The sequence below is a fragment of the Anomalospiza imberbis genome, chromosome 12 (assembly GCF_031753505.1).
Source record: "Anomalospiza imberbis isolate Cuckoo-Finch-1a 21T00152 chromosome 12, ASM3175350v1, whole genome shotgun sequence".
In the NCBI taxonomy this organism is placed as follows: domain Eukaryota; kingdom Metazoa; phylum Chordata; class Aves; order Passeriformes; family Viduidae; genus Anomalospiza; species Anomalospiza imberbis.
The window spans coordinates 8,968,673-8,985,869 of NC_089692.1; the positions used below are offsets into that span (position 1 = coordinate 8,968,673).

The window sequence follows — 17,197 nt, forward strand, 5'->3', positions numbered from 1 at the left end:
CACTTTTATATATCATTGTCTATTGGAGCAGGCAGAGTTATGCTCTCACAGCTTCATGGAAAATTGTGACATGGGGGAATTTGATCAAACAAATAAACATGTATTAACTTTTAGGTGGTCCTAAAAAAATCATCTTCTTGCAGCAATACGATGCATCATGCCAACATTTTTTGTCTTCATTTCATTCTGTTTGTTCCTTCCATAATTTTTAAGGTAATGATTGATATTAATCAGCACATGTCCAGGAACATAGAGGTTTTTAACTGGAACAAAACTAGATTTTTTGTGATGTTCTACCTGGAAAGATATATCCTGAATGTCAGCTTTTATAGTAGCATTGTGCTGTGCTGCATCCCAGCATTCCAGGCCAGTTTGCCAGCATTTCTCAGAGACATTTGTCCTGCAAGGTCTAACTTTACTTCAGGGGATGTGATTGTGAAGAGACAGTATTTTTAGGGTTTCTGGGCTAGGTATCCAGTATTGTTAGTGAAATCTAATTTTTAATATGCTGCTGCAGAAATTGATACAGAAGAATTCCTAAGATACGCTTTTGTGGCTTAGTTAGTCTGCTATTACTAATCTCAAAGAATAACATTTGGGCATGTGGAAGGTGAAGAACCTTTGCCAGCTTTTTCAAGAAAAAGAGGTGAACTGACTTTATCATGATCAAATTCCTTAACAGTAAAGCTAATGAATACAGCCAGACATTAATTTTCACAGGTTACTCCCTTATCCTTATCTTGTACTAAAAGCTCTCCAAGGTCAACTTCCAGCCCACAGGTTGATGCTGAGAATTCTGGCTCTGTGCTGCTGGTCTGTTTTTGCAGATGCAGCTGGAATGGCTGTGGGTGTAGCATGCCAGTTTTTTAGGTCCATATCCTTCTTTGTCACCATAACTTTATCAGAGGCAGAGTGTTTGGGGAGAATCCAGGTGGCTGGATTGCAGTATAAGGTCCATGACACTGTGGTGCTGCCAAAGCTTTGGAATGGCTGAGAGCAGTCAGGATATGAGGATAACTGCCATTGCTTGTGGTTTAGCTGGGGTGATGGAGGTGGAAGAGTTTGTTAATAAGAGAGTGAGAACACTCTTCAGAGTGTTTGTTACTCCACATGAGCTCCACATCCCACTGATGCCCTTTATAACTTCTTCAGCACCACTGGAGAAATGTGTTTTGGGTCTGAGATAAGTTTATCTATGGCATCTGCTTCAGTATTGTTCTAGACATACTGGGGTTGACAGAATTTCATTAATTTCAGAACTGAAGGCTCAGGCAGCTTATCAGAATCTGTTATCTGCTTTTCTTGGGTGACCTCTGGCATACGGAAGTTTTCTGTATGTTGGTGGAACCAAGTGATAACATTCCTCTGTGGGTAGTCAAGGGCTTATTTCTCCTTTATCATTTCCATTTGGAGTTTTTTAATCTTGCTTGATTGAAAGAACATTGAAAGGCTAAATATTACTTTATAAAATAATTTAAATGTGATCTTTTTTTTTCTTTCCCCTGTATAGTCAATTCATCTTCACCAAATTTTTGTCCAGAAGTATGTCCAGAGCATTGTGAAATATCAGCAAATGCATTTACTACCACTAATAAGGTGATTGACTTCTTTCCTGGAAAACAGTTTCTGTGTTCTCATTCATGTTATAAATTAATTCTGGCAATAATAAAAGCATATTGTTAACAACTCAACACTTTCCATGTAGTGTATTTGTAGTTAATTTGTTTTGTTTTGTTTTAAACAGGATTTATCTGGGGAAGGCTACAGAGACACTATTGGTGATGAACACTTTCATCTAGAAGGTATTTAAAGAACAACTTTTTTGGTTAATATAAAGGAGTATTGGAATAAGTGAATAAATAAGTGTGAGAATGCATATATTTAGAGTGCAGTTCTTGATCTACTGATGTGTCATTTGCCTGAGAAAACTATTAAGATGGAAATAGGGTATTATTTCTGTATCTGCTACTACTTGTAGTGGAAAATGTCTCCCAGCTGAATCACAGGGACCACGTGTTTTAATTCAGGGTCTCACCATTTTCTCCAGGTACTTCTCCTGACATTGGTAGGAGTGATTGATGTCACTGTCCCTGGCAGAGGTGGCAAATGAGTGAAACTGTTAGCTCTGGGTTGTGTGGGACACTGCGCTCCCTTCTGGCTTACACAAACCAGCCTTAGAAACTCCCATGTTAATTTCTAATAAGGGCTAGAGACTCTTACTCAACACATTTTTCTTGAATATGAATGGAATGATCATTGCCTCAGACAGTTTCTCTTTCCATCTCATCTCCTCCTCTGTGGTCAGGCAGTTGAGATGGAATCGCTGTTGTGGTGGGCAGGACCTTTGAGTGCCTGTGAGTATGGATGCTGCATTCTGCCAGAGAACACATCCGAGGTACCTTGGGCTTCAGGGACAAGTGGGGGTTCTGAATGCAGGAGATGAATTTGTTGCTCATTCCTTTCAAGGAAATGAGACTTCAGAAACTCTCTAGTGTAACATGGACTGTGTGCTGGATTTATATTATACACTAGTGGAAACAATATGCCCAGTTTATTTAGAGCAATGAACCATGTCAAGCTTAATCTGGAGATTTCTGTACTTTTATAATCCAGTAATTTGTTTCTGGTATTAGAAGCTTTTGTTTAAACAGAATGTGGAAGACTCTCTGTTAATAATGTCTGCCTTCCAGTTCCTTACCTGTACAATATGTTAATATACTGTGAATTTGGGATTCCAAGTTCCTCTCATCTCTAGCTTACAAACTTCGTGTATTGTATATACTATAACATAAGAACTCAATTTTGGCTCATGCTTGTAGGCTACTGTTAATCACAAAGGCAAACTATACTTGCCATGATGGAGTCAGTGTTTGTTAAGTGGTTTTGTATTTAGCTTCACCACAGTTTTCCAATCTCCCTTTAGAAGGACATAAGGTAGGATTTTAATTTTAGAATTATAGGAGAAACTACTTCAGACAGGATATTAAATGTCAGCAAGGTGAATATTTCATTTTCTTTGTCTCATTCTATCTTTCCTTGCCTCTAATTATTTCTTTGCTGTGTAGCATTATCTTGCATAGCAAACATAATGTTCAATATATAATATTTTCAAACTAGTCAGCAGCAAGATTCTTTTTATTAGAATGTAAAAAGCCTTTTAGGTAACTGTAATTCCAGTCTTTCAGCCATTTCACATTATTGCTTCTGATGAGTCTGCTTTGTTAGGAGGTAGCTGAGTAGTGAAGACCAGATTTAGATACCAGCAGTGGTCAATCCTTTGTGTGCTGTCACCATGGAAGAGCTGTTTCGTGGCATCTTTCCAGCTGGGAGGAAGATGGCTGTTCCTGCCCTGTGCTCAGGCAATGCATGCAAGTTGTCAAAGCTTGCTTCTCATCCCTTCTGCTCTCAGATCTCCAGGCTGTGCTTTCCATGCTGGGGGCAGTGTTAACCACTTCCTATTTCATGCAGATACTGAAAATCTTATAATTATCAGACAATACAACAATCACTGTATTAAAGCATCCTTTATACTTGCATTATACTTTAATGATTGTGCTAGTACTAGCATAAAATTGTGATATTAGGTAAAGCGAAGCTGAAACATGATTTGAGATCTTTGATAGGGCACAGCTTGAATTCTTCGGTGCAAGATGGCAACTGTGGTACCTCTCCTCTGCATAGAAATGTTTCTCTGGGGAAATGTGATTAACATTCTAGAACATAGATTATAGAACATAGACTTGCATCTAAAATACTTGTTCTGCCTCTATTTTTGCTGCCTCGTGATCTCTACATATTTACTGATATAACACATGTGCTACATGATTATATGCTCATGTGTCATAAGATAACATCAAAATCACCAACAGTTTCAGAGACAGGGATCTGTAACCTAAAAAATGGTTGGTTAGACTAAGCTTAGAGAGGACAATGTCAAATACCATGCTCTACCAAATACCATGCATCAGTGAACTGTATTCTCTCTTCATAAATACATGGTAGGGATGAAAAAGAAACATTTCTCAGATTTGCAAAAAAAGCACAGCAAGTTCCACAATTCTGGTTTAAGGGAAAGTTAGAGCCTTCTCTCTCAGGAACTTTATTGGAGAATAAATCTGAGTTCTTTAGAAGACTCTCACTGGAAAGACAAAGTGGCAATAAGAGAAATAATGGAATTCCTTATTTTGTTTTACATAGCCAAGTTCATTACCTTTTTTTCCCTTCTCTCTTTTTTTTTTTCCCTCTTAGCTGTCTGAGCAGTACAGATAAAAAGAACTCTCTTTGCTGGATTTAACTTCTGTGTTGTTATGTAAAGCTTGATCAAATCCTTTCGTCTTAACAGACTTAACTGGCCAACAGCAAAAGGCTCGGGATTCTGGGATTAAGATTGTATTTGGTAAGAGGACTGGTGCATTAGTGCTTTCTTTTGAACTATACAAAGAACAAAGTAAACATCAAAAGCATTAAGCCATGAGAGCGGATTGTTGACTCAATGTTGCTGCATGACAAGAGGTTAGAACTCAATAGCAGCAGCTCTGTTATTGAGTGCTGTGCAGAAAGAAACGGTTTGACCAGCATGGTCTATTATATCCACCACCTGCCTTTGATTCTGCTGCTGGGCAAGTCGCTAAATTGAAATTTTTGGATTTTCTCTTATGTGGTCAGTTGAGAGACTGATTCCTTAGATAAGAGACACCAATGGAAACGTCAGTCTCGTATTACTCTTACTCTGTTTTCCTTCTTCCTCTTTCGTTAATAACACAACAATTGGGCATGCTGGATATAGGTTCTTCGGTAGGTTTGTTTGCATCTTGCATTCCAGGTGATTTCCCAGTGCATTTCAGAGCTTTCCACTTGCCAGACTTGAGTACTTGTGCAATCTGCTGTGGCTGTGTAGTAATGTCTCATGCTCAAACTTCCTTGTCCTGCAGTTTCTGCACAGGAAGGACATGGTTCATCACCCTTCACATGTAGGGTAAAAGAGCTCCCATTTAGTGCAGGATCAAGCAGCAAGTCTCTCTTCTGCCATGGAGACAAGCAGGTGGTTCAGAAAGATGTCTGCGATTTGTGTGCCCGGTAATGACATCTCCCACTTCTCCCCCAACTCTTCTAGGCATAAATGAGCTTCTAATGAATTGTTTGAAGGTCCTGCTCTTGTTTTCCGGAACTTTTTTCACCTCCTTTCCCTGGACCCTTTTAGAAATTTTTGCAGCTAAAACTTGTAGACCAGGAGAGCTTTCTTATCTTGACCACTCCATGTCTTTCTGAAATGAACTGGGGTTTCTCCATCTTACCACTTGATAATTAAAAAACTTTAGAAAGTTCAGCTCAGGAAGGAACTCCTGATGCAGTCTTCTGATGCAGACATTATATAAAGGGGTGACTCCTCTTGTCCCAGTACAAGCTCTTTGTAGCCCTGTGGGATACAGCTGCCTTTTGGAGTTCACAGTGAAGTCTTGAGCCTCGCCTTGATTGTCCCAATTATTTATGCAATAATGTGATTTCTCATGTCACTGTTCTCTTGAAAAGCATGACCTAAGTATTTCTGTTAATCAGAAATCTCACATCTCTTGAGATCAGTCTAGTCCTGTAGCTGTCAGAGGAGCTGCCTCTTAACACTGATAGCAATCTGTTCCCTGTTTCATTTGTCAGCCAAGGGTGATGTCTTGATTATTATTCTCTCAACAGAAGACTGGAGAAGATCCAAGCCTTCCTGGTGCCTTATCTGAACATGATATCCAAAGCCTTGCTGAAAGTAGTGACAGAGCCTGGCCTGAATCAACAAACCAAATTCTTAATATATATTTCCTAAGACAGATGTATCTAAATCCCTAGATATAAGATGTTCCCTGTTCTGGTACCAGAAAGGACAAATTATTCAGGTCATCTTCTTGCCCATTAATATTAGAAAGCCCTCCAGCAGAGTTCAAAGCACATGTTGTTGCTGAAAAAAAATCTAGCAGATCTGTAAAAGAGCTACTTGTTGCACTTTTCACATATTTACAAGCCGTTATGTAATTTTTAAACCTGCAGTTAAAGCATTCTGTATTCAGCAAAACAGAAAAGTAATTCATTATATTCTTAACATTGTTATATATTTTTCAACATTTTGCTTGTGTATGCAGTCTGTCCTTCATGTCTTCCTCCCCAGCATCTGTGGTCAAGTGGAAGCTGAGGTGTGGTTAGCAGTGCTCCAGCATGAGGAGCTGTGTTATTTTTGACTTTAATAAGAACTGATAAGCAAACAGGGAACCAATAACAAAGAATGAATTGGTGGTTTAAGGCTGCTGATCTTATGCCCAGCTCTGACAGCTGGCCTAGACCCCCCAGCTGCACATTCTTCCCCCTCCACACTGATCCCAGACATCCCAGTGACGGAGTTTGTTGGCTTCCAGGGGGGTGCTTGCCTTGGCTGGGGCTGCAGCTGCAGGGGAGGCATGGGGCAGCATCCTTCCCCAATGCACCCCACAGTGGGGCTGCTGCTGTGTGAGATTACTCCCTTTCCTCTCTCTCTCCATTCACGAAAGATTCGGTGAAGGCTTTAGTGCCTGAAGTTTTCTCTAAAATTAGTAATTGAAATTAAATATTTGTCGGGTTGTCAGCTTAGAGGAAAGGTAGTAAGGTATGGTATTGAGCACAAATTGTTTATAAACTTGTCAGCAAAGGAAAACTTGAGCAAGCATTTTAGCTAACCTTCTACTTGCTTGGGAGACACTTTTTACCATACTTTGTTAATCTCTTAACTCTAATAAGTTAATGTATTGTTCTAAGCTGTGCTGTGAAAAGGTAATAAAAGGCAGTTATTTCGAATGGCATTCCTCCTGCTAGTTAATACTTTTAGTTTTAATAGCTATTCATTTTCTAAAGTGTAAATAATTTTTTGTATTTTATATACATGAAATTCCAGTGTATTTATAGAAAAGTCATCAATTGCATCTTGCAGATGGGCAAATTTTCTTTATGTTGGCACTACTCTTACTATCTGTATGGTACTATTGTTGCAGGCTTGGTGCTTTGCAAAAAATGATGGTCCCTTCTCTTTCGGGTTCTTAAACAGAATACCTGTTTATCCCTGACATGGCAAATAGAGTGTTAATAATTCTACCTTAAAAGTGCTCTTGTGGTCAGCCTTGTGGGATGTTATATGGGAACTCTGTACTTTAGGGCTTGTTGCTAATCCTGTGCACTTACCATGGTTTTGCCATACATGAGAATATGCTATGTGATCACCTCAGACTGTTGATCGCTTGCTCACTGGCTGTATTTTTTTCAGCTCCCAAGAGGTTTCTGCTGTATCCTTTCCTACTACTCAATATGACATGGAACAATTCTGAAAAATGCCTTTGGCCACAGGGTGACCCACTGGCAGCAGCCACCAGTATGTGACAAGCAGCAGGTCCCTGCTGAGGCTGGCAGCTGATAAGCTGGTTACTGTGGGTTGGAAGGAGCAGCGAAGGACGTGGGGGTGTGGGGAGGAAGGAGCAGGGGAGACTGCCAAGAGAAAACTGCTTAGTTTGGCAGTTAGAATAAAAGTCACCAAAGAACATGAGACTGGTAGGATTAGCAGAAGTTTTCCTGTGGTTGTGCACAGATCCAGGAAATTATAAGAAGCAGGTAGGCTGTTTGCCATGAGTGGGAGGAAAATCTTACGGCATGAGGCACTTTAAAAAAAAATTAAAAAAATATAAAATTGTACAAGCGTTTCTTAACATTAGCTGTTCCAGTTGAGGGGGGTTGGTATTTGGATCAGAAGCTTTTACTTCTGGAGCTGCTGTTTCAAGTGCAGCCAGGTCAGTAGTGATGAAAGATTGTTGCCATCCAACAGTTGCCCATGGCCTGTGTGTAATGAGTTAGTGGTCTCCAGGTGTTTCCAAATGAACCTTTACAGTGTGTCTAACAGCTCCCACCCATGTTGGCAAGCAGAGCACAGAAAGGCAGTGAAAAGTGGGCTGTTAGGACACCTCAGAGTGTGAGCTTTCCTCCTCACACTGAGCTGCTGCTGTGTAGAGAGCGTGTGCTCTCCTCTCGGTGTCCTGCGTGTTCCCTGCATGGAGCATGTCGCTCTCTGTAGCTGACACCCACCAGCTCCTACTGGTGCTGCCTAACAGGCTGTGATAGATGATGTGTTTAGTCGGTGAATTGAGAATGTTCTGGGTTAGAATCTTCTGCATTAGGCTGGGAAGATCTGTTGTAAGTAGTAGTTTCACAGTAGTTCAGATCATTCTACACAGCTGGAAAGTTGTTACATTGAGCACAAGCAAGTTGCGTGTTTGGTTCACAAGCAGCATAGCAAGGCTGAGAATGAAGCTTGGGATTTTTTGCAACCATGTCTGTCCATTAGAATATTGTATAGAGAGAGTTATGAAGTACAGTACACAAGAAAGCCTTCCAAACTTACAAGTGGTCTGTATTCTTTATGATAGCTGAAGAAAGCCAAATGTTAATAGGGAAATGAACAAGCACCTCAAAAAAAAAAAAAAAAAAAGCAAAGAGTTGATCCTTAATGAATATCTTAAATATGGAAAGCTTTAAAATAATCTTATGTGCATGGTATTTATAATAATATTGGTTTTCCATGTTCTTTCCGTCTACGTAAGACTGGCAACTTTTCCTTCTGCTATGGAGAAGCTAATGCTCTACTTGAGTGGTCATTTAAAAAATAATGAATTAACAATAAGAATATTATTGTATTTTCAGCTCTGGGATAGTCGTGAACTAGTTTGCTAGGAGGCAAAAAGTCACTTGTTGGTAAATCTACATCTGCAGATCTCTCAAGCTGCTTCTCTCGTAGCATGTGAGAGCCAGACCATCAGGGTGCCTGTGGGAAGCAGAAGAATGGAAGGCCAAAAGGGAGGCTCAGGGAGATCTCATCGAAGACAGGAGGGCTCTTGGGTTTGCCTTTGGCATCCCGAAGGTGAGCAAGGCATCGTGGTGGATGTTGGGCAGCAGGCTGTCGTGAGTGTCAGTGTCGGTGAGTGAAGGAGGGAGTGTCAGTGTCGAGGGAAGGTACCCTGTGGCAGGACTGAGAAATGGGTGCCAGGGATGTGGAGCTTGTGGTTTGTCCATGCAGCTTGAGAGGGCTGGGTCAGTGCTGTGGGCTCACTGACTGCTGCCTGGGGCTGGGCTGGGTCGCTGTCACACGGAGTGCAGGGCGAGGCAGGCTGTGCACAGCTCTGCTCCAGCTGTGGGCACAGCTGGCAAACCCTGCCCCCGCCGGGGCTGGGTCAGCCCTGCTCCCCTGCCTCAGCAGTGCTGGCTACGAGCTCAGCTGTGCCTGGGGAGAGGGTACACCTGGGAGAGAGGAGCCCCTGGCTGTGGGCACAGATAAAGCTGCATTACTGTACATGGGCAGCAGCCTAATAATATACTTCAACTTTGCCCCAGGACATCCACCACCAAGAACAAAGAATGAAATATGGGAACAAGTCAGGAGTTTGAAAACAATCTCTCTGGAAACATGATGAATACCAGTGGTTTCATTTATTCTACTTGAACAAAGGTCCTTTTCTACTTTTAATTTCCCAGCAACGATTATTACCAGTTATTTTTCTTGTAGCTTTGACCACAGTTCATGGAGGTTTTATTAAACATATTTTTGAAAAGTGATTCAAAATGCCATTCTTCTCTGAGTCTCTTGTGACTCTCTCTTTTCTTTTTTTCTGTTTTTTTTTTTTTTTTTTCATGTGAAGCTAGTGCATATTTCCAGTCAAAGATTTTGGACTAGATAACACTCTCATGCTGGTGTTCCTAGAATTATTCCAGTTTTTTGCTCTTATAATTGGAAGAAGTTTTGGCCTTTGATATTTCAGAAGATAACATATATGTTTCAGATCCCTTGCCTTTACATGAAACACTGCACTCATTTTTAGCTCATTTTTAGCAACCTTGAACACTGCATTTAATAGGCAATATGTCCTGCTGCAACTCTCAAATATTCCTGATGTTGCAAGTTTTCTTGTGTTTCCCTGGCCTGTGACAGAGCCAGGCAACTGGGCTTGAGTGCTGCCTTTGCTGGGTTTTGGTAGCTTTCTGCAGGAGGTGTTTGTTTAGATGCCATGTGCATGATTCTGTTAGGGCCCTTCTCTCCTGCCCGTAGGGATGCCATGTCTTGGAGTGCCTCCTGTGTGGACACACATTATGACAGGATTGAAGAGTTCTTGCATTTCTGGGACTGAGTTTAGGAGCAATTGTTTTATACAGATGGCCTGCCTGATGGATGCAAAGTTAGACAGAAGCCTGAGCCTTGTGCTGAGTAAGTTTAGCCACAACAACCCTCTGAACCTTGCAAACACTGGGGTGTGTAGATGCAGAGCTGTGGAGGCAATTTCCATGACAAGCATGTTGCTTTGCCAGTTGCTGTTCCAAATTCAAAGTGTGTATCAGGGTGCTTTTGTGTGTTTCAACTCCACTTCTGCTGCAGTAGCTACAGAAACCCAAAGTTTTACCTCACCAGGCAGAACAAGTGCCCTTTGTTACCTAGACAGATTACAGGTTTTTCTAAAGTCTGCTCTTCATAAAAGCCCAGCTTGAACAGTGGAAATTCTGACTTGCCTCAGATACTGAGAAGACTTTTATAGTTTCAAGTAGCTCCAGGGTTATATTTTAAAAGTTGAATTTCATCACATGTTTCAGGTTTGGTGGAAAAAAAAAAAGGCATGATATTTTTAGCAGAAAAAAGTCCCCCCACACCTTTTTTTTCTTAACAGATGTTTCATCTCAATCATATCCAAACCTCAAAGCGCAAGTAGCAGTCAACCTTATTCTCCTGTGGAGAAAGAGATAAAATGTCATTTGTTTGGAAGACAAGCTTTATTTTGTAACCACAACTAGTTTGTGAGTAAAAGCAAATAATAAATGCAGCACTGTGGGGTTGTGGAAATGAACCTGAAGCAACATTTCTGCTCTTGAAAGAGCTTGGAGTCCAGCTGCTCTTGTTAGATGGAAAGTCCCAACCCCCAGTCTAAAAAAAAAAAAAAAAAAAAAAAAAAAAAAAGCGAAAAAACTACCAGCAATCAGTTTTTTCTTGCTTTATAAATCTGATCCAGCAATCCAGGCAGGTCCTTTCACCAATAACATACGTCATCCAAAGTTCTCAACTTTGTACCAAAAAGATTTTAAAACTGTAAAGGTAACAGAAAGAGAGGAGAGAAATAGTAGTTGTAAACTGAAATATCCAGAAGTAAAAGAGCCGCTACCCAAGGAATTTTCAGAGGGCTCTGGAGGAGTGGAGAGCATTTCTGTGCCTGGCAGCTGGGGCTGCACTCAGGGCTCTGTGCTGGCACAGGAGCTGCTGGGGGAAGCCAAGGTAGCCCTGGACTCTGTGCATGAAAGATATTTTTAGGAGGGAGTTACAGTCCATCCTAAGGATGTGGAGGCATAAAGTTGAAGTGTGGTGCTGCAGACCCTGTTTTGCTATTTCAAAGAGCCTTTGAAGAGAGTGGAGCCAATCCAGGTGTGGTAGGACATTGTTGGCAAAGTGGGATTCAGACCAATCCACTCCCTGTGCTCCTGCAGGACCCCCTGGGAGCTGCCCTGTCCCAGGCTCCTGTGCCCTGTCCCAGGCTCCTGTGCCTTGTCCAGGCTCCTGTGCCCTGTCCTAGGCTCCTGTGCCATGCAGGGACAGCTGCCCAGCCCCTATAGCGCACATACTTATTGCTGCCCAGATTTCAGGATGCTACCTCTGCAGGTAAATTCACAGTGACAGTGTCTACGAGAATATTACAGGATCTTCCACCAAAGGGATAGCTCAAAGTGGGAAGCTGAATCTTGAGTTGCAAAGGCGTGGGCTCTCTGGAGCAACAGGAAGGGCTGGGTCCCCCTGAAAGGGTGTTCCAAATCATGCTCCAAACCATCTCCTTTTCTGTGTTTGAGCAGTATGAGGGCTTCCGTCTGTGGCTGAGGTCCTTAGGCTGTACTAATTACCAGTGGTGAGCAGATACCTCCCTTTGCTCTCTGATGAGATCCTGTGTACTCTTCAGACTTCAGGTGGTTGGGTCAAGCCTTGATGAAATTTATTTCTCTGCATGTTTAGCAGTTTGTGTTGTATCATCTCAGTACCACTCCTCACCCATGCAGAAATATGAAAAGGGAAAGGGACATATGTGCATATGTATATGCTGGACTACTAATATTAATCACAATAGTGCTTTTCTCTTGTTTATGGATCAGTCTCCATTCTCCTCCCCCTCCCCTCCAGAGTAATATGTATGGCTTTGAGGATGGGAACACTGAACCTGGTACTGAATGTTAACTATTAAAGAGATGTCAGATTCATCACAGCCAAAATAATGTTGCAGCATAAGTTGACAGCATTGCTCTCTGTAACAGGGTAATTCTGTGAGGGTCAGAGTGACAATCATCCTCATGGGAAGCAATCCTGATGAATTGAAAATTACAGTTCAGATACCTTTAGAGGCCCTGTTATCACAGCAAAGGTGGTGGGAACACATTTTTCTTATTGAATAACTAAGTTAGATGGGAGTGAGCTAATATCAAAGACTGCATTATTAATAACATTACATACTCAGTCTTCATTTGAATAAAGGGTTATGCAGAGGCTGGGTTCTTTTCTTCTTTTCCTTCCCTTGTGAATCTCAGGGGGAAAAAATCCAAAGATACAAAGGCAAAGGTAATTTAAGATAGAAAATTCTATATAAATGTGTATGTCTGCAACTTACACTGAAAATGGATTTTTAAAAAGCAAAATTGTTAGCAGTTACTAACAAAAATCAGTGTAGGACCAGCTTTAGAGAAGAGAGGTCTTTTTTCTTTTGTTTTAAGTCACAAGTGATCAGTTGATGTCCCCATCTGTCCCTGTTCAGTAACTGAATTCAACACTTCACAGGCCCGTTCAGGGCCCTGGGACATACAATGCTGTAAGAAAATGTTAAGTGGTCCATATGACACTGACAGTTTTCACTTAAGGAACACTTACCCATGTTAAATGATAGAACAGATTGCTTTCTGTTCATGTGGGTTTTGATATGTCCACTGATCAAACAAAAATCTTGCTTCTACAGGTATCATCCTGAACTATTCTGACCAAAGCTTATGGAGTGGAGATTCTTCCATGCTTTCATCTTTTTTTTTTTTTTTTTTTAAACTGGGGTTGGGGAATGAGAAATTATCTTCTTTGATCTCCAATGAGGAGGGAAAAAAAAGGACTGTTCTGTTCAGGCTTTTGGCTAACACAACAAACAGTGTTTAAAATTTAACTTTACTTAATTAATTAGTAATTCTGTTTAGTGCTGTCTGATCTTCATCCAAAAGGTATTTTGAAGCTTGAGAACTGAACATGAAAGTGTTTTGGGTGAAGATGGTCAAGTAAGGCATTTAATCTGGCAGTTTCTGTTGATGAAATACAGCCAGTTGGGGAACTAATTGGAAAAGGGAATCATAATCTGGCAAAATTCAGCAAACTCCCTCCTTTTAGCAAACTCACTCCAGATAGAGTGTGGGAAATCTAGGTTTAGTGTTTATGCATGTATGAGTTACATCCTGGCTAGCACAGAGATACCATATTGTCTTTTGTTATCTGCATCTTTAGTACAAAACTTTTTTGTAAGGAAATAGTAAAAAAATCCACCCCCCCTTTCCCCAGCATAATAGCTAAAAAAGAAACCAACCCAAAACACCAAACCAAAAAAGCCAGACCTAGACAGAAACCTGTGAATCTGCATGAAAGTTTGGAAATACTTCTACATAGAAATGTCAAACTATGGGGATTGGCAAAAGGAATTGAACCTTTAAGGGAGGTGGTGTTGCACAGACCTGTGAGTTTGATTACATTTTATTGAGGAGAGAAACTGTTCTCTGAATTTTTGAGTGAATTTCAGTTTAGCCATTCCTTACTATCCTACTAGTGTCTTGTCAGTTAGAACCATGCCTGAATATTTAAAACATATTTTGGTTGTCTATTTTTGTTGGTATTTGGTTTGGTTTGTTTGGGTTTTCTTTTTTTCTTCTTTTTGCAAGCTGTCACAAGGTCTGAGTCACTACCCCTGTGCTCTGTCTCCCCCTGGTCAGGTGCTGGCAGTAGGTCTTGTGACATTGGGACTCTTCTTTTCCTCTATGGTTTGCAGTTGAGCCTTTAATTGTGTTCTGACTGTCAACAAGAAACCATGAAATAGAACATGGCTTCTCTCCATATTTTCATGTGAAATACCCATCCCAGATTGGTAGGAGGCACTGCTAGTACAGCTTCCTCTGAATTGGTTTTGACTTGTTGCACTGGACGTAAAATGGACAAATAATTTTCCTACAGTAAGTTTCAGAGAAGGCAGCTTGATCTTTGTTGTTTTGAAGGGTGTGTCTAATTCATCAGCTTCATCTTTCAGTCAGGGAAAGCTAAATACGTGCTTCTGGCACTGACCCAGGACGAGCCTGTTTTTCTATGTGCTTGTTCTGGTGGCTGTGGAACAGGAATGTTCCTCCCTGATCCCGTTCTCCCTGTGTTCATTTGCCACTGGAGAAGAGGGCCTTTGCTCAAGCAAAGTTATCTCCATCAGGGAGATTTCGATCAAATCAGTGGAATAAAATAAAGTGTGCTTAATGGGGGTGATGTTTCCTAAACCATGGCCTCCAGCAGAACTTAAAAGTGAAATCTGAATGTGAATGTAATTGTTAATTAAAGGACTTCTCCTCAATTTAGACTTTCAAACATGGTTGTTATTGCTCTGGTTGTTGCGCAGTCAGTAAGGAATGTCAGTTATGAATGAATGTTTATTATGTTTGCAATGAGAAAAATGTTGGCAGAACCCGATAACTCAGACATCGGAGACCTCAGATAAAACAATGAAATGAATTCTTTTTCTATCCCTTTGGTTCTCATAGTCTCTAAGTCCTGCTGCATCTGCTAGGTCTGTAAATTGGAGGGGAAACCCTGACCCTGTTGATGTCCATAGGAATTTCACTACTGAGCTTGGCCAGCTCTTGGATGCTCAATCCCACCAGTCAAAAACTGCTGCCGAAGTTCAGTTTGACTGTTACAGAAGTGCTTATGACTTCCCCTCCTTGTCTTAATAGGTAATTTTAAAATTTTGCTTTTATCTTACTCCCCAACACGTCTCAGGTTCTAGTGTGTGGTTTGTTGTTCTTTTCCCCACATACAGATAATTCTGTCCCTTTGCTTCTGGTTTTAAGGAACTGATGTGTAATCTACTCTATCCAAAATGAGAGGAGGGCTAATAATATTACACTTCAAAGGTTTGGTTTCATGTGTGGCCAGTGCTGACTTTCATAGGTGGCATTTTGTCAATTCTCCAATTTTACCTTTACTCTGGTTTTCTCAGTAATGACCCTGACATTATGATAGGGTTAAGACATCACTGGTAACGTCCAGTCATAATTCACCACTGTGGAATTGCACGGCTTCTCCCATAGTTCTGCTTTTTGGATTAAGGTGATGCAACAAAACGTACCTTTTGGAATGGCTGTCCTTCCAAAGAGGTTCTGAAGTTGTTTGTCTATTTAGCCTGAGTTCTTCTAACTGCTGTGCAAAATTTGGAGCTGCTAGCCCAGACTTGGACATTGATCTGAGTTGCACCCTTTGGTTCTGGCCTCAAAATCCTGTTAATCCAGCTGACTAAAATGCAAAGTATGGTTGAAAACTAGAGTGAAGCTGTCCTTATTTGAGAAGGCAGATCGTTTGACAAAGTGCATGGTCCTTTGCTGGAAAGAGCCTTTGGGAAACGTGGGATGACATGCCACCTGAGTGAGGGTGAAAGTTTAAACACTCACTTTTCCACCTGAGTGCAGCTCTATTTTGGTGTTTTCTTTTTTTCTCCCTTATTGTCAGATCCAGGATAGAGGCAAGAGAAAGATATTTTTCTGCCTGAAGTTTACTATTCTAACTTCATTCGATACACAGAGCACAGCAATTGGTCTACCTCGCTTCTGGGATATTTTGTTGATTCCTAAACAGCATTTTGAATTATTACCCCCTTTCCTTAGGAATGAAAAAAAAAAAAAAAACCAAAAAAACCAAAAAAACCCAAAACCTAAACCCTGAAAAAAAGGCTTAATTCTTCTGGGATGAGTCTTAATATCTTTAAACTGGTGCTCATTCTCTTACTCTTTTCCTCCCCCACTTCAATTATGAGCAATTGGGTGGTAGTAATTAACAATTGTAGAGAGAAACATCTGCTAATACACTTAAGCCAGTCGGTTTGTTTTTCGTGAAAGAATGGTATTTCACAATTTTTCCAAGTTAATATTTTTCCTTTATTGTCTTTCCAATTTCAAATATTGTCCAGACCCATTTTAATAATGTCTTAAGGTTATAGAAGTGAATACAAGACCATTAATAATGAACAAGAAAAGAACATAATAAAGAAAACATATGCAATATTTCAATTCATGAAACATTGTTAAGGAACATTGTTTTTGAGAGCATATAGTTATTCCCATGAGAAGCAATACATATAGTTTTTTTTCCCCTCCAGTTGTGGATTCCCACAACAAGGGTATGTTTCTCTGTGCATTTGTCTTTGTAGCACGTTCTTTTTTCAGGACATGTTATCTGAGCAGGGAGGTAAGTAAGTATTTTTGCACAGATGATGTATTGTATGCAGACCTAATTCTGATGGCCTAGACTTTGGAAACACAAGTCTATTAATTCTCCCCAGTCTTTTGAGATAGCTATCTTGTCTGGTCTGGTTTAATATCATTGGCAGAGCTGAAAGGAAGTTCACATTGTGAATATATCTGAAACCTCGGCATGCGGCTCACTGGTGGATCTCTGTTTACAGGCTGCCAGTTTTAACTGTCCCAAGCAGACATTCTCATTTTATTTATAAGTAGGCTCTGCATGTGTTTGTATCCCTCATGAAATTGAGCATGTGTCAATAGTCAAAACTAAGTATAGCAGCAAGAGACCAAACACTTCTCCTTTTCTTCTCAGACAAAACAGTATGTATTTTTAAATGTTCATTGAGTTTGGATGAGGCATGTGGGAATATATGCACAAACACATTATTTGATCTCTTGTAAATACTATTTTAGTATCTCCATATTGTCCTTTAAAGTTTCCTCAGTTAGATTTCATTTTTCTTTGCTGAACGAAGCTTGACATCAGGATGAGATCACCAGATTTCCCCATTTCATTTGAGCTCCAAAATGAGTAACTGATTTCAAAGGATAATTCCCTGGAGCAGCAAGGCCAATAAGTTCTTCAGATCAAAGGTCAATGGAGCTCAAA

The 17,197-nt window shown here is 40.6% G+C and overlaps 1 protein-coding gene across 3 annotated transcripts in view; it reads left to right on the forward strand.

The window, feature by feature from the left end:
* Nucleotides 1-17,197, forward strand: part of NKD1 (NKD inhibitor of WNT signaling pathway 1) — a 114,594-nt gene that overhangs the window by 74,475 nt on the left and 22,922 nt on the right. For all 3 annotated transcript variants that reach the window (XM_068202677.1, XM_068202678.1, XM_068202679.1), the window contains one exon: nucleotides 1,745-1,802. In XM_068202677.1, the coding sequence (XP_068058778.1) occupies nucleotides 1,745-1,802 (58 nt within the window). The remainder of the gene's footprint in view (nucleotides 1-1,744; nucleotides 1,803-17,197) is intronic.